Source organism: Ictalurus furcatus, chromosome 14, assembly GCF_023375685.1.
Source record: "Ictalurus furcatus strain D&B chromosome 14, Billie_1.0, whole genome shotgun sequence".
NCBI classification, from domain to species: Eukaryota; Metazoa; Chordata; class Actinopteri; order Siluriformes; family Ictaluridae; genus Ictalurus; species Ictalurus furcatus.
The window spans coordinates 8,689,869-8,717,453 of NC_071268.1; the positions used below are offsets into that span (position 1 = coordinate 8,689,869).

General features: G+C 40.1%; 1 protein-coding gene across 3 annotated transcripts in view; it reads right to left on the reverse strand.

The window, feature by feature from the left end:
• The window catches only part of sh3rf2 (SH3 domain containing ring finger 2), a 43,420-nt gene extending 18,171 nt beyond the window's left edge, over positions 1 to 25,249 (reverse strand). Inside the window, exons 1-3 of one of the 3 annotated variants that reach the window (XM_053641343.1) lie at positions 25,092 to 25,249; positions 10,822 to 11,088; positions 8,546 to 8,641 (exon numbers count right to left, since the gene is read on the reverse strand). In XM_053641343.1, coding sequence (XP_053497318.1) covers positions 8,546 to 8,641; positions 10,822 to 11,088; positions 25,092 to 25,103 — 375 coding nt within the window. In that variant the 5' untranslated portion in view covers positions 25,104 to 25,249. The other 2 variants (XM_053641344.1, XM_053641342.1) reach the window with 2 other exon arrangements.
• Positions 25,250 to 27,585: the final 2,336 nt, after the last annotated feature.

The following is a 27,585-nucleotide window of genomic DNA, read 5'->3' on the forward strand; positions in this document are numbered from 1 at the left end:
TAAAGCAGTATGTTTTGGTTCATTTTCTTACTTCAAACTAATCTGAAAAATGTTGACCAAAAAAAACCTAACGATGACTAAATGATCGATCTCAAGACATATGAGAGAACATAATGGCATTTCCTCGATGAATAAATGACGGGACCGGATGTGTAGAGGACGGTGTCATATCTTTCCCAATCATGTCTGTGCACTTGGTTTACAAAGGCGATTAGGAGAAAGTTCATTATGAAGCTCTACACATTGAGAGAGAGAGAGAGAGAGAGAGAGAGAGAGAGGTGAGAGGGCCAGTGCTTCATTTGTAAAATATGAGGTACTGGAACACCAAGGGAAAAGCAAGTGTGTACCGAGAGGGAAAAGTTCCCAGAACATACACACACACACACACACACACACACACACACACACACACAACAGAGCTTCAAAAGCTTCGCGTAATACAGTAGTGTTGAACATTGTCATAGATCTACGGCCGATAGCATGGATATGATGACCGCAGTACGACGAGATCGCAACCTTAACATCGCCAGAGTATGGATGGGCGATATGGACTTAAAACTATATCACAATATTTTCTGTTATTTATTGCGATAACGATATCAGTGACGATATAAATACAGTACCATGCACCACTGTTTTTATCTGCAAGTGATGGCTGTGATCTTGAGAGCCTCAGAAACACAAACACTGATCTAAAAGTAAAACTGATTTTCTGTAACCGAACCAGTTCCAGATTGTAGAGGTAGCTCCTCGTTTAGCGATAAACTCCTCCTCAGGTTCACGTCCGCCTTCCGCCGTACTCGTTTTCGCTCCGCACGTGAGCTGCGAACGGGTCGCAACGCCGTCGCACACAGAAACCCGTCATCAACTAGGCTTTATCTTTATTATCGTGGGAAGACTCGTTCTTATCGTGGGGAGAATTTCTACCGGTATATCGCGAACGATAAGATATCGCCCCATCCCTACGTCAGAGGATCGAACGTTTGGCTCAGAACACTACGTCTTACAAAAGCTGCACTCTGCCCATTAAACAATAAAACACAAATCTATCAACACGAATGTCAATATCAATGCAAAAAGACTTTCCTGTCTGTCTCATCACTTCTTTAAAAATGGACAACAATATCAGCTGCCTTTTTTTGTTTTCACCATATCCATGCTGCGTAAGCACATGTGACTGATAACACGATTACGTCATGCTCACTAGTTACCAACTGGTCATCATGGAAATGAGCCGGAGCTGACGAATAAAGCATGATCGCTCATTAAATGATCAAATTATTATTATTTTATTTAATTTGGATTAAAATAAGGCATCTGATCCACTTTCCAGAACGCAGGCACTCCAAATCAGAGACATGCTGGATAGCATGAGCCAGCACAAAGTACTGTAGAGCAGTGTTTCTTGACCCAAAAGTGTCTGCCTGGTCTCGAGATCTTTTCCGTCATGAGTATAAATGACCAATTAGAACTGTATCTTTGAAATGTTTAGCGAAAAAGTGACCTCTATTGTCAAATCGTGTTAACACCTCCAGGTTTACGTAAACAGTCCAATCATAAACCAATCAATCGAGGTCTCTTGACGTAGCGTTGCTCTTACGCATACGCTAGCTCCATGCACCATGCTAGTACGAACACAATATGAACAAAGCATGTTTGCCATTCAAAAAAGAGTGGGTCGCAGTGGGCGAACGGTTGAGAAGCCATGCTGTAGAGGGCACTGCTGTGGTTGCCTGCATTGCTGGATAGATTACAGATCTGTCCCTTTTAACCTGCATATGGATGCTAACGTTAAAGCTTTGTGATTAGAAAAGGATGCTGCCATATCCTAACTTCAGTGATGTTATGTTTGTGAGAGAATGTTTTACCCCTAGGATAAACTATAGAGTCAGTATAATTATGCTGTTTAGTTTATCTTGAGGACAACGCAATGCTTTAGAAGTAGTCTTGTGATCCTACAGGGTGTATATATTTTTTCACACCGTACACAAATATAGAACTATAATAACAACAATAATAAAACATTCTCAACTAGACTAGACTATTACTCAGCTTACCGGTCCGTTCTTGCTTCATAAAGGATCAATGTTGATTTTTTTGGGCTCGTCTGCAATCGATTTCTTTCTAAATTTATCGGCCTCATAAGAGCTTCCCTTACTGGCAACATTGCTGCTTTGTTCCTCTTGCGGACAGACAATGATAACAGACTCCAGGTCTCGATGCTACATTTAGAAAATCAACTCTAAATCTAATGGAGGAACAACACATAGCTGGCCAAAAACAACAAAGCTGACAACTGGCCATTAAGTTCTGTGTAGAAAATGAGCTTTGATTCCTGGCTGGCTCACCCCCGTACAGCTGGTTCATTTCAGATTCACTGTGCTGGACTGTAGAGCCAAAAGAATAAAACGCTGTGTCACTGTCCATTAGAGTGACACGATTATAAACTATAAAACCCTGCACAAGCGACAGGTTTATATCTACAGTTTAATTATCTCCCTTTATCTTGTCCCAGCAACTGAATAATGAAAATATCCGTCACTATCAGAAGCCAATTTAAACGCCGAGAGCATGCAAAACAAGACACTGTTGGCAGTGAAAACATATTTTCTAGAAAACTAGTACACACACCAAAGCTTGTGACGCACTCACAAGATTTGATTCGGCTTTACATTATACAGTCATGGGGAAAAAGAAAAGTACACCCTCCTTCAATTTTCTGTTTTTGTTTATCAGCGTCTAAATAACAATTATGTGACAGCAAAAAAAAAAAAAAACACAACAGATTTCAATATATAGTCGTGCTTTTTTCCCCAAAAAGTAAACCAACCTTCAGAAACCAGGTGGGGGGGAAAATAAGTATACCCTTCCTACTTCCACAGCAATTAAGAGCGTAAATAGCAGGCAGGTGTTACTAATAAAATACGCAAGATTAGTTAATCATCAAGAAGTAGGACTGCCTACATAAAAGTAGAACTACTGGCACTGTGGTGTTCTGGAGCACTCGGGTGTGTGTCTACATCATGCCAAGGAAAAAAAAAAAATCATCAATCTGTGAAGGGTTATAAGGCCATCTCCAAACAATGTGAAATTCACCATTCTACAGTGAGAAGGACTGTTTACAAATGGAGAATCTTCAAGACAGTTGCCAGTCTTACCAGTACTGGGCATCCCAGCAAATTCTGTCCAAGGTCAGACTGTTAAATGCTCAGAGATATAAAGAGATATATACAGGCCTCTGTACATGTCACGATTCCCCCTTGAAGCAGCGTGCTCTAAGCGCGAATGCGCGAGCACCTGCTTTTCCGTTGTTGACCGTAATGACATCTGGACACGTGTGTTTTGTTTATGTTTCTGTCATGTCTCCTCCCTGTTCTGTCATTGGCTGGGATTTCACGTGGGTCTGTATTGCTCTCAGCTGCAAGCGGTTTAGACGCTGATCATGTCCGCATATATACCGCGCGCCTCCCAGCACTCAACGCGGAAGATTAGTAAATGTTTGGAGTTGGTTTAGCTCGTATCGTCGTCATAGTCACAGTTCATGTTTAAAGTTAGTTCGCGCTGGATTATCCGCTTCCAGTCCCTCGTCATAGTTCGTTTCTTGTTTTGTTTATCGACCTAGATTCCTGCCTTGCCCCGTGTATGCCTGTTTGCCAATCGCCTGACCTCCTGCATGTTTGTGGATTACGTTTTGGATCACGTTTTGGATTCGTCTGCCTGCCTGTCTTTCTTTCCAATAAACAACCGTTCATACTGCACTTGCATCCGTCCTATCTCTGCTCCGTCACGATTCGTGACAGTACACATATTAAATGTTTATGTTTATGACAGTACAATCAGAAAAAGACTGAAGAAGGATGGATTTCATGGAAGGGTGGGTAGGAAAAAAAAAAAGCCTCTTCTCTCCAAAAACATGGAGCACGAGTTTATATGGAGGTTTGAACAAACATCAAAAGATTTGGAACAACATCTTTTGGAATGATGAGACCAAGGTGGAGATGTTTGGTCATCTTGGACACGGGAAACTTGCAGTCATTGAGACAACCATGAACTCCACGTTATACCACAATATGCTTGAGATGAACGTGATCTTTCCAGCAGCTGAAGCTGGGCTAAAACTTGGTCATGCAACAGCACAGTGATCCCAAGCACATCAGCAAGTCGACATCTGAATGTCTAAAGAAGAAAAAATTAAGACGTTGGAATGGCCAAGTCAAGGTCCAGACCTCAAACCCCATAGCGATGCTGTGGCAGGGTCTTAAAAGAGATCAAACATCAATAAACTGAATCAATGTTGTAAAAATGAATGGGTTAAAACTTCTCCAAAATCATATGAGAGACTGATAAACTCCTACAGATACCGTTTACTTTAACCATTAGTTATTGCTGCTAAAGGTGGCTCTACACGTTACTGAATTATAGAGTGGACTTATTTTATCCAACGGGTTTCTGCATGTTGGTTTACTTTTTGGGAAATAGTGACTACATATTGAGATTTTTGTGTTGTCAAATGAGCTAATTTGTTGGTATAGGTCCTGATAAATAAAAACAGAGAACTGAAGGAGGATGTACTTTTTCCCCCATGACTGAATTACTTCCTATTTATCACTTGTTCATTTCACAAAGTTTTTTTTTTTTTTTTTAAATCCAGAACTCTTAAATGAGGGAGTTTACAGTCTATAATTTGTTATAATGTTTATCCTTGTGTTGTATAATTTGGTATGTGGCTATAGCGTGTGTGTGTTGTCTTATACATCCAACATAAGCATGTGCATGATTCCAGTTCATATACATACTTGAAGACATGCCACACTCCTACCACTGCAAACTACTTTCTGTCCCGTCCCGTCCCCCCCCCACCTGCTCACTTGGTGTGTCTCTTGTTTCCTCAATGCGACGAAATTTAATACAAGAATATGTGGCAATGCAGCCTTCTGCTTTAACTCACACATATGGATAGAATAATTTATCAAGAAAGATGACAGACAAGTATGTTATAAAGCTGTAAAAAGCAGCTAAACAACTCATTTTATACACTTCAGACACTCTACTATTTATTATTATTATTATTATTATTATTATTATTATTATTATTGCTTTCTGTATTTTATATTATCTCTTCTGGTTTTATTTACTGTTGTTCCCTAATGATTTATGTGTTATTATTCTTGATTATATTATGTCTCTGATTATTACTATTTATTAAAATATAAATATATGATTATATTTTTTATTGTGTGTATTTTTAATGTCCTTGTGAAACATTTTGAGATGCATTTTACACATGAAAGGTGATATAAAACTTTCTTTAGAAAACCTCATAAAACTTTTATTATTATGATGATGATAATGAGACTTTATTGGTCACGTATACATTACAGCACAGTGAAATTCTTTTCTTCGCATACCCCAGCATGTTAGGAAGTTGGGGTCAGAGCGCATGATCAGCCATGATACAGCGCCCCTGGAGCAGAGAGAGTTAAGGGCCTTGCTCAAGGGCACAACAGTGGCAGCAGTGCTGGGGCTTGAACCCCCGACCTTCCGATTAGTAACCCAGAGCCTTAACTGTCAAGCCACCACTGCCCCTTTATTATTATTATTATTATTATTATTATTATTATTATTACTACTACTACTACTACTACTACTACTACTACTACTACTACTACTATCATAATCATCATCATCATCATGACCCCCTGCCTGTCCTCCATGTCAACATGTTTACCTACTACTACTCTTGACTCAGGTTAACTCTGTATATAACTTGTCTATAAGCTAAATATTTTTGTAAAACATACAATGTAAAAGAATATTTGTAGTGTTTATGTGTGGTTACCACAAACAAGAATTTTGACCTTTCCCCAAAGTGAGAAAAAAACACCCCAGGCAGCTGTTCACTTCCCTAAGATCTAGCCTGGAAGAAAATAGGCTGGAATATTCCATTAAGGAAGCTGAAGTATTTCTGCTTACTCATCTCCAGCGTTTTGACTTTGTTTTGGCCTGGTTGACTCCCACAGGCAGCCTCCTGTTATTCCATTACAAACTTTTTTTTATTTAAAAAAGAAGAAGAAAACAACAAAGCAAATGCATTCCCTGTTTTTCTACATTATTTTTATTATATTTTTAAGGTAGCCCTGGGGGTAACAAAGCATAGCACCGAGCAGCTGAGATTTAAAGATGGGGTTCGAAATCTGTAGGTGGAAGTACGTTTTGCAGCGGTGAATAAGATATTAGCTCAGAAGTAGGGATATATCAATATCGTTGTATTAAGAAAACATGTTGGTCAATGGATGCATCATATGGATGCGTCATATTTGGTGAAACTGAATGTTTACTTATTTAGCATTGTAAAATTACGATGTTAGATGTAACGATAAAGTGTACAGTGGTTTCATAATTGAATAAAAACATTAAAAAAGCAAAAAGAAAACCACACCTAATGCGCATTCTTTGTTCTTCATCTTCTAGAAGTAGAGTTTTTGTCGTTAATTAAGAGGAGGTACACTGCCATCTTGCTCCAAAGTCACTGCAACACACCTGACGTCATAATTGCGACTTCCCAACTCGTAAATATGAACGTCCTAGGAGGACGTGGACGCACAGTTAGTGCTCAGTGCTTGCAGAACTGAAGTGTTCTCAAGAGTGACAGTTTCTCCCCATGCTCACTGCACTGTTTCATACTCGTGAATACCTTAGTGTGCAAGTAAGTCATGGCATCTAGCACTCATGGCATGACTACAGTCTCTAGAAATGTCTTAGGTGCTCAGGATGGCCATCCATATACTCTGGCATATTAAACAGAGGTCGACCGATAGTGGATTTTACTGATGGTAAATGGTCTGCACTTATATAGTGCTTTATTAACCTTATATCGCTTTACACTGTGTCTCATTCACCTGTTCACACACACTCACACCAATGGTAGCAGAGCTGCCATGCAAGGTGCTAACTTGCCATCGGGAGCAACTTGGGGTTCAGTGTCTCGCCCAAAGACACTTCAGAATGTGAAGTCATGTGGGCCGGGAATCGAACCGCCAACCGTACGATTAGTGGACAACCCGCTCAACCACCTGAGCAACAGCCACCCAATAACTAAGTTACCGGTACTTGCCGATAACCGATTAATCAACCGATTATAAAATTAATACTGACTGAAAACATAACGCTCAAGTAAAATACTTCTGAACTTTATGACAAAAATAAACAGTGCCAATGTCATGTCACGGCAAACCAGTGACTCCATTTCCCAGAATGCACCACGATCTACAAACATGGCCGACGACTACAACTCCCAAAGCTACACACCGTCACCGGTCACCTTCTCTTGAGAACTAATCAGACACACCTGTTCCCAATTACAATATCAATGACACCACACTACTTAAGAGACTCTCACACACACAGCCATTGTGAAGTATACACTCAGTTACGTTTCGTCTCTGCCGTTACCAAGCCTTGGTCCCTTGTTTGTTTATTCTGGTTTTTGACTTTGTTCTTGTTTTCGACCTCGTCTTTTTGCCTTGCCTTGTTTGGACTGTTTGCCTGATCGCCTGACCTCTGCTTTATTTGATTTTATTGTTTACTCATTTCTGATCCCCTGGACTTGTTATTTTATTAAACTGCCATACCTGCACTTGCTTCCGTCCTAACCCTCAATACGTGACAATTTACTACCGTGAAAATGTACCGTTTTTTTTTTTTTTTTTTATGAAATAAATATATAAATATTAATATATATTATACAGTATTATAGAACTATTAATAAATAGTAAAGTTAATAAAGATATACATCCAAACTGAACCAAAAAGTAACAAACAACAATAGAGACAACCAAAATCACTTCAAATAATAATAATAAAAAAAAAAAACACTTCAAATAACACAACAAAATTTTGCCTCTACAGTCCACTCTCGTACTGTATAACGACAGAGGCCTGTTCTCAGCTGCTCCAGCAACGGACGCAACCGGGAAAAACTATGTGTGGATTTTTGCCGATAACCGATAGTTCTATCGATCAAACATCGGTGCAGATTAATCAGCAAAACTGATCAACCAGTCGACCTCTAGTATTAAGGATACTTTTTAAATGCCATAAAATGTGTTATCAGGCTAGTTATATTGCAGGAAGAAGCTCTTGATATTTTCATAGAGTACCTTCGCGCCAATCATTAATTGAAAAAAAATTACTTCCAGACTACATCTCTACACAGAAGCTAGTCACTGTTTTCCCAGCGGATTTGTAAATGGAGGGGAAAAAACAAATGATTTGGACCAACAAAGAGGCAAATCTCAGGAAGCCTCCGCCTTTTACACTATACTTCAAGAGTTCTAAGCTCTGCATCTTTCTGGGGGCGTGGCTGTTTGTGTTTAGGTTTTGTGTTTCCAAACAGCTAGCTTTAGCTACCAAACAAGCTCACTGCATCTTAAAAGGCCAAAGGAATCATTCCACATGTAAAGGCACTATTGAATAAACGTATAACCGAGTTCTCGGATATAAGAAGAAAAAAAAAAGAAGAAAAAAAAAAAAGAAAGAGTCTCACCTCTGTAAACTGCAAAGGAAAGATTCCGACCTTGTCCCCCAACTTCCCTTCACCCCAGTTCTCATCCACTCGCTTAATCACAGTGATGACGTCTCCCTGAATGCAGATGAGAAAGAAACAGACACACAGAGACAGCGTGAGACGAGCAGTACATACGAGTGTGATTCACATGTGATGCAGGGATGTCCCTGAACAGCTTTACTTCGCTGTAATTACTCCGAACTGAAGACAAGATGTGCCTTTTGTGTCTGCAGGCTCCAAACTCCTTCCCTTGAACTCTATTCCAAACCCATTTAAACCATCTGGTCTCAGGAAACACACACACACACACACACACACACTAGGAAGCGCTCTTTAATGGACTCCACCGAGTCACAGCTGTTACACAACATCCTCTGAAACAGTCTCAGCGTATGTGACTGTAGGGAAACTAAGGCTAAATCCCATTACTGCCAAAACCTTACATATTTATAAGGCACAAGTCAGCAGTGTATAAAAAGCATCATGCATTTTTACTGAGGTGATTTAATACGCTCGTGTTCAATTATAAGTTCTACCAGTACCTCGGTAAATCCCATTACATCCACACACACACGTGCACCAAAAATTAGCTTTCGACTCATCACGAAGAACAAGAAGTTTTTCTGTGTGAATAAATACAAACACTACAGCAGTGCAGGGACGGGGTACCAGGAGGTAGAAGAGGTACTGAGGAAATTATACGTGCGTGAAAGTATAAACGTGTCAAAGTCTTACTTGTGAGTGCAAAGTGAAAAATGTATTCAAATGAAGGAATCCAAGTTGCTACTATTCAGTGTACTCAAATATTACAAAGTAAAAATGAAATGTTTTACATTACGAAATGATGTCACGTTTTCATGTGCAAAGTCGATTTTATTATCCGTCAGTCCCTCCGGGATTTCGTGATGAAAAAAAAAGATAACTTGCAGAAATGAACGCAAAAAATCAAGCAAACGCCGCAATATTTAGAAGGAGAATAAGTCTTTATTGGCCACGTATACATTACAGCACGGTGAAATTCTTTTCTTCGCATATCCCAGCTTGATAGTAGGTTGGGGTCAGAGCGCAAGGTCGGCCATGATACAGCGCCCCTGGAGTAGAGAAGGTTAAGGGCCTTGCTCAAGGGCCCAACAGTGGCAGCTTGAACCCCTGACCTACTGATCCGTAATCCAGAGCCTTAACCGCTGAGCCAGCACTGCCCTATTTTTCAAAAATGTTCCAAAATTACCGCCGATTTTCTGCGGTTTCAGGCCAAGGAGCATCGTGTGACATCACAACACACATTCAACCAAAGGCCTCTTCGTTTCCTGTGTCGAACAGGAGTACAGCCAAAAGGTCTCATTTACCAACAAACATCGCTGCAAAAGACCGTGCAAAACTATTTCATGCAATTGCCATTTCGCCCCTTTCAAGTAGTTTTGCGCACACACACACAAAAAAAAGCACAAAAAGCTCCGCAAATTGCGTCGCAAATTTTTTTAAAAAGCCGCCGCAAAATCCACAACCATCACGGTCCATGAAATCCTGTATGGACTGGGTTATGTAAAACGATGCCACTCTGCCTGAACGCCTCATTCAATCTCTGTATGTTTGATGTTCATATGCATGACTAAGTTTGTTAATAAACGAATCAGAAGTTAAATAAAAGGAAATAACCAATATTTAATCATTAGCTAGAATCTGACTTGCTGCCTAACCAGTTTATGTTAGTTAATGGTATCAATCCTAGTCTAACTTTGAGGAACTCTCCTCAACGTGCTTTTTCAGGTTCGATGGAGTCCATGCTTTTTAGGGAGTCAAAGAAGACACCTCATTTTATAGGTGTCTTTACTTTCCCCAGCATATTGAAACATTTCACTGTGGTAGCACCGGGGCACTCGTCCTCAAGGCCATATAGCGATATTCAACACACACAGAAAGCTGTAGTGCATGATAACGACATTGTTTAGCATGACAAGGTCACCTCAAGATTCTTCATAGTTTTTTTTTTTTTTTTTCCTACACTGATGAATCTGATCGGATGCTAAATCTAAATTGTGTGCAGAGGCCCATTCTATCGATGAGAGAAGAAGAGACTTCTGCCATTTGTAACGAGTGCTTTAAATCTACAAATAGAAGTCTTTAGAAAGCATGGTTTACTTGGATCTGTAAATAAGCAAGCATACTCCATCTCAATGACACTCAATACTTGAGTACAGTAACGAAATATTTCTTCATCCCTGATGGAAACTGCTTAGAAAAGCATATACACAGACCTTCATGAAGGCCAGACACTCCTTCCTGTTATCTGGATCCAGCCTGTTCAGGTCGAAGTCGTAGAGAGCGCGGCACAAAGGCGCAGGCTGCGTTTGCTCGCCCGGGACCTGAACCATGCTGGTGGGTACGAGCCCACTGTTCCCTTTAACATCGCCAAAATACCAATTGTCATCCACTCTCCAGCGCAGGCCGACCATGTCGCCCGATTTCATGCTGAGCTCTCCGGGTCCATTGCCCTGGTAGTCGTACAAGGCTTTAGCCAGCACCTGGAAAAACAAACACAGATAACGACAGATAAGTTGAAGGACACGAAAACACAAGAAACCAGGTATATTATAAAAAAGTAAACTCATTAACAAAAGAAGTGATATTTTACCTAACTTTACCGATTGACTGGATTTAACCGGTGAACGTTATATACTAGTTATTAACTACCTTTTCCTCATTCATATGTTTCAACATATTTACTTGCATTTGTTTAATTACAAATAAGGTTAATTGTGTTTATATGTAGCACTGATATCACTACCGAGCAGTCGTTTCGGATTCAAAGAAGGAATGTCGGTCAGAAAGAAGGAAATGATACGCTTATATGCCCAGGGTGAAAAGGCTGATTCATGTTTGCTACATTTCCTGATAGCGACTGGAAAATTGAGCAACATACTCAAGCATTTTATCCATTATTGTGAAACACCGTTTTCATATTTACGTTGTTTAGCGTTAACGCCTGTCTTTCCGGCAGCTGCGTTTCCTTATTTACTCCTATTCATACCATGCACTTTATGTTGGTCAGAGCCAAACAGTGCTTTATGCTGCCTGGATCATCCTGTTCCTGCTGCTGTTGTTCAGAGTAGATAATGCGTACTCTTTATTCGTTCTATGTATTTACTTTATTGTGCTCCACTTTTTGTCTTATATCAAAGCGTGACATAATTTTAAGGCAAAATGAGAACGTCCAGATCCCGAGTCCAAACACGGTATCGGGGAAATGTATAGGGTATGAACGCCAACTCTTCAGCATTGTTTAATATCTTACGTTATATATGTTCATAGTGTTGCACAAATGAAATTAAATAAAAGTCTGAGTATTAAAATGAATTAAAAAAAAAAAAAACCTAAAAACAGACTTCACATAACTATTCAGAGGTGAGGCTGGAAAACAGCTTGATAGAAGGACAGACAGGACATGTCGTTAAAAATAAGGTCTGTCTGAAATTGCTTATTCGCTCACCCGTTATAGAAAATATTGATGAAGTGTAATCGATGCGTGTAACTAATAGAGATGAACCGATGCTAAATTTCTCAGCCGATACCGATGACCGATTATTCAGAGTGATATCGGCCGATACCGATGGTTCTGCCTTTTATACCTTCTTTTAAATTAATAATTAATTCCACAATTCTGAAAGAAATGCAGATAAAAACTTTATTCTCTCCGTTTCAACAAGTTGTTTCACAGTAACTGGTCTCATCAACACAAAACACATTACTCTAAACATTATAAACACATGAACTCAATTCTGAAGATTAAATTAAGATTATTAACTTATTGAATGTTATTAATTCATATTAACAGAATTAATTGACTGAATTGTAAAAATCCTCCTGTTAGTCTCACATTCACTCAGCACAAACAAAAGCATTTCTACTTCATCATTAACATCAAACTGCTAATATATAATATACACTTTTTTATATATTAACATTAACTGGATTTGAAATACACTACTCTACAAATATAATTTTCTGCGCAAAATATACTTTTTTTGTCAATTCATCTTTATTTAAATCTTTCAACAGTGTGCCGGAGCTTTAATTCAGTGCGAGCAGCGCGGCAAAGAAAAAAAAAAAAAAATCGACTCGACGCTGAAACTCCCGCTTCACTGCTGCAGCGTCCGGTGTAAAATTGTATCAGTGCAGAGATTAGAGAGATTACACACTGCAGTTTTATCATCATTCCACACGAGAGACATCATCTTTACACACAGAACGAAATCCATGTGTTTTCCCGCCCTCTTTTGATTGACAGGATATAATCGGCCCTGGTCATTAGATGTTTTTAAACCACCTAGGCCGGTCATTGGCCGATATATCGGTGCATCTCTAGTAACTAACATTTGGATATGTTAATAAAGTACAATCGATATGTATAACCAACATTTGGAATTATTCCTTAAGCATAATCTAATAATCAATATTAATTAACAAAGCATAATCTATACGTATAATCAATATTTAGAAGCATAATCTAAATCCATAGAACACTTTGAGACCAAGTTGTTTTCCAAGTGTGTATTGAGTTAGATGAATTCTGTGTCTTACGGTACAATAATTGTTTTTCTCTATCGTCCTGCACCTTTCTGCACGGCAATAAATTGGCATTAGACATTCGCTGAAACTGCTTTTGTAAATAAACAACCTTGAGGCTGGATACCAATTAACGAATTAGGCTAGGGCCTCAGGAAGGGAGGTAGATATCAGCCAGGACGGCAGACAGAAACAGACAGAAGCTCATCGAGACATAAGAAGGGAGTGTTGATCAGAGAGAAACTTTTTAAAAAAAAAAAAAAAAAAAAAAAAAAAAGACTCGGTCTGAGTGAAACCTTTTTTTAAAAAAAGGAAACCTTTGTCCTCATAAAACCTTTTCAAGAAAAACAACTAACCGTGCATGCTCCACAAACTTAAGATAACGCACCGACATGAATAATTAATTGTGGCGAAGAAGGTCGGTCTGTTTTTAAAGAGAAATGGCAAAACCCCGCCTAAGAATGAGTACGCTGTGGAGAAAGGTATTTAAAAAAAAAAGGTTTATTGTTTCAATAAAGTTTGATTACTTTTTGACATCTACAAACCCTCGGTCTCTGAAGGTTTTCTTAGGTTGGAAAGATTGTTTTCCACGACACCGTCTCTCTCTTGAACTTGTTGAATCTGGTCATGTTAAGCCTTCTGGCCTAAAGACTTGCGTCAGGAAACCCTGAGCGTGGACACTTTTCCAAAAACTGTTCAACAAATGTCTCTTCACACAAAGCTTCATCGTACCTTTATTGATTTTTAACCCGTCCATGTTGATCATCCTCCATACAAGTCTCTCTGCAAGTTGGTACTACAGAAATGATAGCGTAGTGCAGGGGTTCCCAAACTAGGGCTCGCAGGCCGTCGACCTCCGCTAAACAAACTAGGAGTCGTGTCTCGAAACGCATACTTGTGGATGATTCTGGATCTTTAAGGAATTTTAAACACCTCTCTGTTTTGCGTATCAGCCCTTGACGACAATCACGACGACAGCAGAACGTTTTAAGCGAGCTGTACGTTACGAACATAATGAAGTCTTCAAATATTTCAATAGTCCTAAATTATAAATCTGAAAGAAGAAAATGACTGTGTGTCAACGCTTGGGGTTCTTGGGGGTCTATTTAGGGTCAAACGTTGTGAAATTGGATTATTTTTCTTTTCCCTGCTCAAGCTACTGAATGGAGAAACCATAGATTCATATTATTTGAACCTGGAACAATCTAGATCGAATCTAATTGGACCTGGACACTAATATAATTAGGCACTTGTAGCACCGTTCATACTTATATTTAACAGTTAATATTAGCACTGTCTGAGTCCTTTATCTATAGGATGAACTTTTTTAATATATTCCAAATCACTCGTTTCGTGTTCCATTAGGATCTGAGAGCGTTCACTTTACACGTTTACATGCACATCAAATTCCGTTTAAGGTCTATAGAGGGTATGCAGTGACGTCTCTTTCCTGCTGGAACACGTCCCCCTCGACCGGACCGGACTGAGCGGCAAAACATCCAGCAACATGGCTGGTTTTAACAGGGGAAGCTGTGAAAACGCTGGCATAACTAACGCTCATCAGCTTAAATTAAAGGCAGTTGGACTCGACAGTGACCCGTACAACTTGCCCTGAACCTGTGGTCCATGGACATTGGCATGTGGCCAGAAATCGGTTTTCCCGACATTTATGTGCACCTGATTTCGAGGCCCGAGGAAATACACGGAGCAAAGCCTGAAGGCATACAAAAGCCTTGACGCTTGGTCCTACTTCAAGGCGGGATTTGTCGGAGAAATTAAAGTGATAAGAACACCAATAAACATTCTGGTTGTATGTTGACAGGTATGTACAAATATATGTTTTATTTCATTATATAATTTTATCTGGTAAGCTAGATAGTCCCAGTTTGTTTGTAGCGAACACCGCTTCCACTTACTTACGTTATATATATTTGTGAAGGTAAATCAGTCGGAGAATGAATGAGCCCCCATTGTTCATCGAAGGAAACAGGCAGGGTTTAAAAACAAATATGTAGCAAGTGATTCATTATTGGCCAACATGAACACCACATGCCAAAAGAGCTTATACTTACACTGCTCGACTCGGTAAAAAAGGACTGAATGGTTTTTTTGGCACTCTGTAAGAAAACAGCTCAGAATTCTTGTTGAATCTTTTAGCACAGTCAACACTGTGATCACACAACAGCTTTTTCCCCATTTTAGATGCGTTATCTCTGTTTTTTCGCAGAATTCACACTGTACACTAATGCTGCCGCTCAGCGGGCGTGTCCGTGGCGAGTTCCGGCTACCGTGACGTCTACTGCGCATACCCTCTATATTCAGGTTGCAGCCATATCCCGAATACAATGTTTATATGCTTATAGGCATTGGAATATTCCTCTATACATGCTTGTTGTAAGTATTTCAGTCTACACATGCTGTCTTCATTTCCCGCTGTTATTTTCCGGGAGATTCAAGATGCTGCCGTCGCTACCCAGAATTCCTTGCGGTGGATTTTCTGAATACGGTATTTACGTGCGACGGATTTCCGATTAAAACTGGCTAAAAGTTCCAGGTGGGAATCAGAATTTAGGGAATCAGAATATTGTCTTAACTTGAATCGGGTGATCGGACCGCGACGTTTACGTGACTCAGTACTACTCAGAATATTGCCAAATTCTGATTAATATCGGAATATTGATGCGCATGTAAACGTAGTCAATTATTCGTTTCCACAAAGATTTGTCTTTGCTTGTGTAATAACTGTTCTGTATCATCTTCATCACAGTGATTGAATTGATATAGAACATAAAAGAAAGTTCAGAAACTTGTGACTGACAGGGTCGGTTTTGTTGTCCGTAATAACTGATTCTACTCAATGGCTCTTGAGTCCAGGGAAACCCAAAACTCCTGACCTGCTTAAGTCGACCGGAGTGCCAGTGTCGCACGGCTTTGTTAACAAGCACCCAAGAGGCACTGAGCATAAACACACGTCGCTTTCACACCGTTATAATGAGCGCATTTACAGAGCTGCGCCGAAATCAAGAACCATGTCAGCGCATATCAGTCGGTGTTTTCACTCTTATCTCACGGTCACACTGTGCTTCAGGATAAACAAATTCATTCAAAACAAGGGGACTTTTTTTTTTTTTTTTTTTTAAATGACTGGGATATTTTGGATTAAGATCAGAGTAAAATGTCAATCAGAAACACTATCATTAGAACCATCCATGCTTTTGGTGCTTTTTGGACAGCTGCAGGGTAAACAGATGTGAGGTCCTTAAAAATGTTTTTTTTTTTTAAATGATGGCAGTGTAGTTAAAAAAAAACAGCGAATGTGCTTGAACATAAATCAGCATTTTCACACCATGTTTAGTTTGTGAACATTCAGTCAGGCTGATCTCGTCAGTCTGGGCTTTGGGGTAAGCGATGAAACCAAGGACGAAGAAACACAGTCCCTGATTTCTTGTCTCCCCGATCCCGATCCCAATCCGAGTGATTTAATATTGCGTAACTGCCGATACAGTGTCCCGACGCAATACTTGTATTTTCCTAGAGCTAGGTGTGCAATTAAACAACTCTGCAAGGCATTAAGAAAAGAAATTGCCTGAATTCAAGCTGCTCCTTATAATGTTTTTAAATGTATTTATCTTCTCCAGGAGAGGAAATTTCTCTCTCCTTTTAAAAGTATCCTCCAGTGTGTGTTGCTTCAGTGAAGCCTTTGCCCGAGTCACCTGAGTGAACTCACAGTATTCTGCTGAGTGTTTAGTTTTAAGCGATCACATTTCTAGTATTGAACGCGGCTCTGCTGCCGCCGCCTCGCGAAATGCTCGTGCTGCAGCCGTCACAAGTCTCTGTCGGACTGCTTTCGTTTTCCAATTTAAAATATTTCCACATTGCAGACATTTTAGCCGCATAGTCCTGCTACAGATTGGGCTCTCCGTGACAGCGGACACAAAACAAAGGATCGGGCTTAGGTTAGTGCTCAATAAAGCCGATACCGAGCAGTTAAAAATGCCTTAATCGGCCCTGATTCCGATCTCTGATATCTGCTCGGGACAGCCCTATTACCTGTACAAATAAATGTAAAATGTGATTAAATGTAAAAGGTTCAAGCCGTAGCCTTAGCACATGTATATTAAGTAGCTGTTTAGAAAAATGATTTGCGGTCTGGAACGTGCCTGTCAGTCAACTTATAAGCACTACGCTACAAGCTACCGTAGATCCTGGGGGCGGAGCTTCATGAACATGGGTGGGCTTAAAGAGTAAAAAAATTATTATTTTTTTTTTTTAAATCATTCAAATGTCAAATCCGCCTGCTTTACTGTTAGAGACCTAATCATTCCTAACGCATATTCAAATATCCAGGACAGTTTCTGTAGATAAATCACGACATAAATGCATCCATGACCTGAGGAGTGAATGTCACTTGCAAGCTCCACCTTTGCTTGTGGTGAAAACGGCATCGAAACAACCTCAGTTTCCAAATCAGCCAAATCAGCTTACTTGCACTCTTGGTCTGGTCTGGTGCTGGCATTTAGTTTGCAGATCCTCAGATTTTCCTCACTGATCTCCCTGGCATGTTGGAAAGACTTGTTGGGTAATATAACACGATAGCATTGTAAACTGTCCCAACAGTGCATTCTGGGGTATAGTCAGCTGCTCTAGAGCAGTGTTAAACCTACAGATATACATTTAACAGACCTAGACAGCTAGTGTGCAGTACCGAAGCCAACTCTATAGTAACACGTGCTCCTTGGAAGTATGTTTCACCCATAGACCTGCGTTCAGTTTCTTTCATTTTTCTTTCAAAGTTATGTGACTCACAGGTATTTTCATGTTTCTACAGAGAATGACATTTGTAACTAAAAACACGCTATTATTTAATTTGAAACGGCAAGTAAAACATCATAAAAACAAACCCCATAGACTCAAAATATCGGTGAGCCGACCTGCAGTTCTCTCATTCTTTCAGTTCTACACCTGTACATTTACTCTGGCTACAGCAGCAGCAAAGTGTGTGTCGAGGAAACTGTCTAGCTGACTTGGCTAATGATTCATTTTTTGATTAACAGTGACAGAAAACGTACATGGTTACTTACACTTGAACTGTCTTGTTATAACATTTAAATTGGGTGTGGCTGCATGTCTCCTGGCATGTCTGGACTTTTTTTTTTGTTATTTCTGTATTTGTGTACGCTGGTTTTACCTCTCAACTTTTTTTTTTGTCATAGACAACACTAGCTATTTCGTCCCTACTGCATTACATTAAGCACAAGAGCTGACATGCTTCCTATGAGACTCATGAAGCTACAGTACTATGTTTTATTTTTTATTTTTTCTGAAAACATAACAGGCCAGCTAAACACACTCGGAGGAGACACTTAATGATTTTCTTTCATATATGTGAGCGCACAGATGTCTGCTATGCGCTAGAAAGGAAATGCCTTCCTTCCTACCTACCCACCCAGATAAGGGCCGGTTACAATCTCTCAGACTTCCATGAATGGGTGGCTGTGAGATTGGGATTCAAACTCTTAATCTCTTAACAACAGGGTAGGCTTTTAGAAATGTTTACTTTCTGCCTAACGAAAATCCACTCATTTTTTAGTGTGAGGTTCACACTATTTAATAATGACCGTTGATGCATTTTGGAAACCCAGCCCAGATAAATAGAAGGCCACACCTGAGTCAACATGGGTGTGTTAGAGAAAGAAAAACAACGAAATATGCAGGATCACAGTGAGCTAAATCATTGCCAGACTGCAACTCCCATAAAACAGAGATTAAGGGAGCTGGTTAGGTTGGGATATTAGGCTAGACTAGTGATAAACAAACTACTAGTGTTGAGCAATGCAATGTCGAGTAATCTGGTCACTACTTAGATGGGAGACCTCCTGGAAAGACTACGGGCGCTGCTGGAAGTGGTATTAGTGAGGCCAGTAACTGGTGCTCACCCTAATACCAGGGGGTTCTAAAGCCCCAGTACAGTGACGGGAACACTATAGTGTAAAAACAGCACCCTTTCATCTTTCCTGACTCTCTGTGGTCATTAAAAATCCCAAGACACTTCACATAAAGATGAAATTCCCCCATTGGCCCTTATCTATCATGGCTCCCTAATAATCTCCTCCCTGAACTGGCTACGTCACTCTCCTCTCCTCTCCACCAATAGCTGGTGTGTGGTGGGCGTTCTGGTGCACTATGGCTGCCGTCACATCATCCAGGTGGATGCTACACACTGGTAGTGGTTGAGGAAACTTCCTCCCACCATACAATGTAAGGCGCTTTGAGTGCCTAGAAAAGCGCAATATATTTTTAAAAAATCAAAGTAAAAAGAAAAATAATAATAATAATAATAATAATCTGTCCTTTTGTGTAATTTGAACTTCCATTGGATGAAGTGTCCTTAGTCTATTCATTCATTTAAAAAAATAAAAAGTATGATAGAATGAAAAATCCACCTCGTTCACATTCACTGAACCATATTTTGCTTTTGTCTTCTGAATCACTGCTGATCAGTGTGTCACTGATGTGTCAGTGAAACTGTCAGCCCAAACAGAAATCAAATCTAAGGGGTGTTCCTCTCCGTATAATCACATGGCATGACTGTTACTGAATCCACAATCCGGGCTAGAGAGAAACTTCTTCATACCATTCATAAATCAATGATTCCAAAAACATCCATCCATTTTCTGTACACTTACCCTACACAGCGTCGCAGGGAGAACGGAGCCTATACCAGGGATAGCGGGGCACAAGACGGGGGACACCCTGGACAGGGTTCCAAACCATCACAGGGCACAATCCCACACACACACTACAGACAATTTGGAAATGTCAATCAGCCTACAACGCATATCTTTGAACTGCGGAGAACGTGCAAACTCCACACATACAGGACGGAGGAAAAAATCGAACCCCCAACCCTGGAGGTGTGGCGCAAACGTGCGAACCACTACACCATCGTACGAAACCCTGGTTCGGAGAAATTTAACGAGAAATAAATGAAATAAAAATGAAAGCTTATATTGATATTTCAGTGTCTTTCTGTTAATCTTTGAAAGACAGGAGGTTATTCATGCGAAACCAGTGACACCAGCTGCCTCAGTGATAGTCTACAGAAAATGAAGTCAAATTAAAACTAAAATAAAGCTGTAAACTTGATATTAACTTTTGTTGTTGACGTAAGAACAATAATACTTATACAATCTTATTATCTCAGTTGTCTTATTGTAACCCATGGCACTACAGTACTTTTCCAGTGTTACTTTGTTTCTAAACCTCCACTAGCTACAGTAGTAAAGTAGTACCGTGGAAAAGCCTTCCAGTATCGCGATATTCTAGGGTTTTTCAGATCTCTCACCCCTCCAGACCTGTCCAGGTCCCTCATGGTGGTCATGTTGTCCCTCTGTATGTCGGTCACGAGTGTGAGCAGAGAACAATCCTTCATTCCTCTAACATCTCTACGTAACGACCCCTTTTTAAACCTTGTTTAAAAAGTTACATCATGAACACTTCAACACATATATTTATATCTCGACAAAAAGTTATTTTGAAGCCGTTACCGCGATATTCACTCTGAAGGATGAAGCACTTCCGTAAACAGTCCGGCTTCCTCACAGGTGGCTTCGTCACTCAGACAGGTGGTGCAACCGGACTGGAAATCACTACGCCTGCTCCACCTCTTCAACAACACTATTCAATCATAAAACAAGCTAAAAGGGCAGCTTTTTTCCTTTCTTTTTAACCACAATTGCTTCTTTCACGCTGAAGAAGGCGAAGGACATGCTGTTGTTTTTACTTTTATTATTATCGTTTTCTGAAAGATAATGATTCACCATTATGTAGTGAAGGGAGATATTAAGGGAGCGTCTAAAAAGTGCACAACATTGACAGTTTTTTTGGGTTTTTTCCCAAAGAGTTGGTTAAGAAGGCAAAATATATAAAATCACTAAGTAAAGAAAAGGTCATTCATTGATCCTACTGAATATCACACCCCCCCCCCCGCCCCGCCCCCGCCAAAAGGGCGATATTTTACTTGACATAAATACTATCGTGATACTCCTATTAGGCGTACAATCAACCGTAGCAAAGGATATCGCTAAGGACTGTGTTATTGTCCATCCATCCATCCATCCGTTTTCCATATTGCTTATCCTACACAGGGTCGTGGAGGTGCCTGGAGCATATCCCAAGGAACTCGTGGCACAAGGCAGGGGACACCGTGCTATCTTGCCGATTACATCGCAGGGTGCAATCACACATTCACACACTACGGACAATTTGGAAATGCCAATCAACTGGACAGAAACCTGTCAGAAACTGAGGAAACCCTGAAGCACATGGAGGTGCGAGGCAAATATACTTTTTAAAAATTATTATTATTATTATTATTATTATTATGGGAAGCATGGTTATGCAGTGGGTAACACTGCCACCTCACAGGTCCTGGGTTATTTCCTAAACTCAGGTTACTCGGGCAGAGCATGTTCTTCCAGTATTTCCATATGGATTTCCTATTGGTTCTTCAGTTTCCTCCCACTGTCCAAAAACATGCAGATAGGCTGCATTAAAGGTATGATCACACTAGTGAGTGACAAGGCAACAGGTGTGCTGGCACATAACATGTAAATCAAACAACCAATTTTCCCATCGATTAGTGCAATATTTACTTTTTTTAACTAATTAGAAATATATATATATATATATATATATATATATATATATATATATATATATATATATATAGACATTTGGTGGTGCCTCATAGCAAGTACATTTAGCTTGTACATTTAGCTCGTCCTGCTAACAAAGCTAAAACAAAGCCTGGCATGTACATCAAACAACGAATTTTCACACTTTTTTCACTTTATTAAAATCTTGGAATTCATTTTAAGTACATTTTACAGACAAATAAATCATATTCAGTACTAAACCATGTGCTGTAGGCTATATTTTGGCCACTACTCTTTCGCATCGGAGCTAAAAACTCTGGACGGATGGTGTACGCCCACAAGCGACAGCAGTAGCGATTGCTTCACGCCCACAAGAAACAAACTACTTTAGGGTAAGTTGTCACTAGGAGTGAATATGTGTGTGTAAATAGTGCCCTGCAATGGATCAGCATCCCATTGGGGGTGAATTTCCCCACTTTCCACGCAGTGTTAGCTCGATTGGCTCCAGACCCTGAATAACACAAATCGGTTACTGAAGAGGACTAAATGAATGTTATACACAAAAGCATAAACTGGTTTGTGATTAAATAAATACAGTTCTACTACTGTAAACCTTTAGAGTTAAAGTTGTCTTATGTCTTATAGGAGGCCGCTGTCTATCATACTTTTTAATATCCATGATTTTATTAGTTTCTATAAAAGTCTTATATCTACGGAACAATAACACTAAGATGGCTAATAATTGTTATTAAAAATTAAAGCAGTGAACATTTTTGAAGAGCTGAAAGATTTAACAGCCCGTTAAAGATCACTCTCATTTACATAAACGATTCCGGTTATACTGTGGGTCGTTTTGAATCATTTCTAAATTTTGAGTTGTGTAAAATACTGGTTCTCTTTCTTTCCATGAGATTTTCTGAGTTTTGCACATTTAGGCTTATGAATATGCATGCGAAATGTAAACACACTAATGTGTTGTGGAATGTCTGTACACAGTTTCTATACAGAGAGGATGTTGTGGGAAATCTTAGTCATTCATATGCATTCAAGTACAAAGGTAACTGCACAGACCCTAAAATCAACCTGTCTTCGATGTACAGTAAATTGATGGGTTTTTTTTACTGATTTTACTGGTCTGACTGCACCTGCTCAGGGGATAAAAAGAGCTCTCCCAAGCGTCTTTCTACTGCAACAGACTTTCTCAGTTGCAGATACTAGAGACTGACAGTCAAAGGAGACCTATCACAGCTTTTGGACTGTGATAGCAAAATCAAAGGAGATGTTTCTGACACAGAATACAAAGGTAGTGGACAATCCAGATTTTGAATCTACAAGACCATGGAAAGCTAAAGATGATAATGTATTATACCTTTCACCAAAACAAAACTGAGGCAGGCCGTCAACCTCCAAAATATACTAAATGTATCCTACATGATCTGGTGGACAATAATGATGGCAAGAAGAGGAAAAGATGCCTTTCACAAGATCATACAATTAGCGCCACATTGGCAAACAAGGTGCTGGAAATAGGCCTACATTTGCAAAAAAGCACTCGCTTACACTGTGAGAGTAATCACAAATAAACAAAAATAATATCCACAGTATGTGCCAATGGGCTTAAAACAGAAAAAAGAAATACGTATACAATAGTGAGCAAAAGTCTTCTTGGCCCATGCAAAGAAATGCTGTAGAGCAAAGATGCCTTCAAAAATAATGAAATTAAATGTTTCTACATTTTTAAAACAATACTATAAAGAGAAGTAAACTGTGATAAATGAAACAGTCAATATTTTTTGTGACGACCCTTTGCTTAAAAAAATAGTCTCTGGTACAATTTGTGTAGTTTTATAAGGAAATGAGCTCTAAGTTTTTGAGCATCTTGCAGAACCAGCCACGGTTCTTCTGGAGACTTTGACGGACTCACTTGTTTCTGATTTTTGCTGCAAAACCCAGCAGCCTTCATTTTGTTTTCAGTATGTTTTTTGAAAACTGGTCTCTTATGTAATATGCTGCTTTCGTTACTGACATAGAAACAGTTTTCTGTAACGTTTAATTTTGTGCTGGAAAACTAATGTTTGGAAATCGAAAGTGTTTTTGTACTGACTCAATAATTAAGTCATTAAATAAAAATCCATAACAAAGTTTGTACTAAAAAAAAAAAAAAATAGGGTGCCTAAGACTTCTATATCTTAGACTGAATACATACATACACATATATATATATATATATATATATATATATATATATATATATATATATATATATATACGTATACATTATATATATACATACACACACCCATATACATATATACACACATATACATATATATATTGTGCCAATCCATCGCAGGGCACAATCACACACCCATTCACACACCGCGGACAATTTGGGAGTGCCGATCAGCCGATAACGCGTATCTTTGGACTGGGGGAGGAAACCGGAGAACCCGACGGAAGCCCAAAAAGCACAGGAAAAACATGCAAACTCCACATACACAGGGCAGAAGTGGGACTCGAACCCTCAACCCTGGAGGTGCGAGGCAAACATGCTAACCACTACACACCCAGTGAGAGAAATTACAACAAAAAAAAGCACTTTGTATTAAGTGAAATAAGGAGTGTCATCAAAATATCTCTTAGTAACAAAGGAAATATGCGTATTAATTGTATTACATGTTCTGTTTTGCTGTTTTTAAGTAATTATTTGCTTTCTTTTGAATGTATTAAACTGTACAAGTCAAACCCTCTGACATCAAGTACATCATTAACTTCAAACCTAACAAAACAATTTTATAGCCTACTTGTAAAAGTAACCCCATGACAACAATAACATTTAGACATTAAGATTACAGATTTAAAATAATAATTTGTAGATTTTAAACATTCTCATTTATATCAGTAATGTAAGGTTTTTCCTCTTTGAATACATTCATGTAGGGGGGGAGGACAATCCTACATCCGCCTCTGTCCTCTGTGTGCACTTTGTACACGGTCCCTTACTGACAAACGTCATCTACTTTCTTCTTCTCTCTTTCCACGGGTGAGAAAACCTGAGTCGGTCGGATTAGTTGTGTACATTTTGTTTTCGAGGCACTGAACAGAACATCCCGATGACAAGGACAATGTAAAACTCACTTTCCTGCGGTTATGTATATGCCGAGCAGCTGATAGACAGAGGAAGTGTAAACACACAGCGCCTCAGTAAACACAGACTAGTGCTCTTATACCCAACACTTACACTTTTACAAGCATGAACGATTACAGAAAATCAATTCCCAAACTTAAAATTCTTATGTACCTACCTTAATTTCCATATAGTCCAACCGAGAATAAAGGAAACATAGCAGCTCTGAAGAGACCAAACTAGTTCCTGGACAGACGGAGGTGCATTGCACACGGCTCAACTTTCACTGCACAGGGTTCATTCTTACTGAAAGGCACTGCACAGTTCACTCTCACTGACACCACTGACTCTGCTGGGGAAAACAACTCAAACCAGACTAAGCTGGTTGGCTGGTCTTAGCTGGTACAGCAGGCTGGTTTTAGAGGTGTTTTGACCACTTGTTTTTTTTTTTTAGCTGGTCAGGCTGGTCTTAGCTGGTCAGTGTTGTTCAGGCTGAAATTTTCCAAATTAAAACGCTGACTATATTTATTCAGACAACTTGGTAGAAGCCCTTATCCAGAGAAATTTACATTGGTCATATTTATATAATTGAGTAGTTGCCTTCGTCAAGGGCCCAACAGTGCTGGGATCGATCTTCAGAGCTGTAGTCCAATGTCTTAACCACTGAGCTAATGTATTTGTGCAGCAACTTTAATCATTTAAAGTGGGAGCTTAGCCAGTCTGGGAAATCAGCTGACCCACCATCTAAAACCATTTGAACACCAGCTTGACCAGGCTGGGAGACCAGCTAAAGCCAGCTGAACTCCAGTTTGACCAGGCTGGGAGATCAGCTGACCCACACACCATTTAAAACCATCTGAACACCAGCTTAACTAGGCTGGGAGACCAGCTAAAGCCAGCTGAACACCAGCTTAAACTAGAAAAGATCAGCCTAGTCTGGTTTTAGCTGTGGTTTTTTTCAGTAGGGATTGCACAGTTTACTCGTGTTCAGATTCACTGCACTGTTCACGCTCAGAAAAACCGAACAGTTCACTCATACTGGGATTCACTGCATCTTTTACACTGCCCAAGATACCTGAATGGTTCTGTGCACAGTTTACTTACCAAGATTAATGAATAATTCTGTGCATAGTTTCCTCACCAAGATATCAAAACAATACACTGTCACTAGAATTCGCTGCATAGTTTACACTATCAAACTCACCAGACAGTTCACTTTTACTGTGAATAGTGCTGTTTACTGTCACTGAGAGTCACTGCGCTGTTTACTGTCACTGAGAGTCACTGTGCTGTTTACTGTCACTGAGACTCACTGCGCTGTTTACTGTCACTGAGACTCACTGCGCTGTTTACTGTCACTGAAACTCACTGCGCTGTTTACTGTCACTGAGACTCACTGCGCTGTTTACTGTCACTGAGACTCGTTGCGCTGTTTACTGTCACTGAGACTCACTGCGCTGTTTACTATCACTGAGACTCACTGCGCTGTTTACTGTCACTGAGACTCACTTCGCTGTTTACTGTCACTGAGACTCACTGCGCTGTTTACTGTCACTGAGACTCACTGCGCTGTTTACTGTCACTGAGACTCACTGCGCTGTTTACTGTCACTGAGACTCACTGCGCTGTTTACTGTCACTGAGACTCGTTGCGCTGTTTACTGTCACTGAGACTCACTGCGCTGTTTACTGTCACTGAGACTCACTGCGCTGTTTACTGTCACTGAGACTCGTTGCGCTGTTTACTGTCACTGAGACTCACTTCGCTGTTTACTGTCACTGAGACTCACTGCGCTGTTTACTGTCACTGAGACTCGTTGCGCTGTTTACTGTCACTGAGACTCACTTCGCTGTTTACTGTCACTGAGACTCACTGCGCTGTTTACTGTCACTGAGACTCACTGCGCTGTTTACTGTCACTGAGACTCGTTGCGCTGTTTACTGTCACTGAGACTCGTTGCGCTGTTTACTGTCACTGAGACTCACTGCGCTGTTTACTGTCACTGAGACTCACTGCGCTGTTTACTGTCACTGAGACTCGTTGCGCTGTTTACTGTCACTGAGACTCACTGCGCTGTTTACTATCACTGAGACTCACTGCGCTGTTTACTGTCACTGAGACTCGTTGCGCTGTTTACTGTCACTGAGACTCACTTCGCTGTTTACTGTCACTGAGACTCACTGCGCTGTTTACTGTCACTGAGACTCGTTGCGCTGTTTACTGTCACTGAGACTCACTTCGCTGTTTACTGTCACTGAGACTCACTGCGCTGTTTACTGTCACTGAGACTCGTTGCGCTGTTTACTGTCACTGAGACTCGTTGCGCTGTTTACTGTCACTGAGACTCACTGCGCTGTTTACTGTCACTGAGACTCACTGCGCTGTTTACTGTCACTGAGACTCACTGCGCTGTTTACTGTCACTGAGACTCACTGCGCTGTTTACTGTCACTGAGACTCGTTGCGCTGTTTACTGTCACTGAGACTCACTGCGCTGTTTACTGTCACTGAGACTCACTGCGCTGTTTACTGTCACTGAGACTCGTTGCGCTGTTTACTGTCACTGAGACTCACTGCGCTGTTTACTGTCACTGAGACTCACTGCGCTGTTTACTGTCACTGAGACTCGTTGCGCTGTTTACTGTCACTGAGACTCACTGCACTGTTTACTGT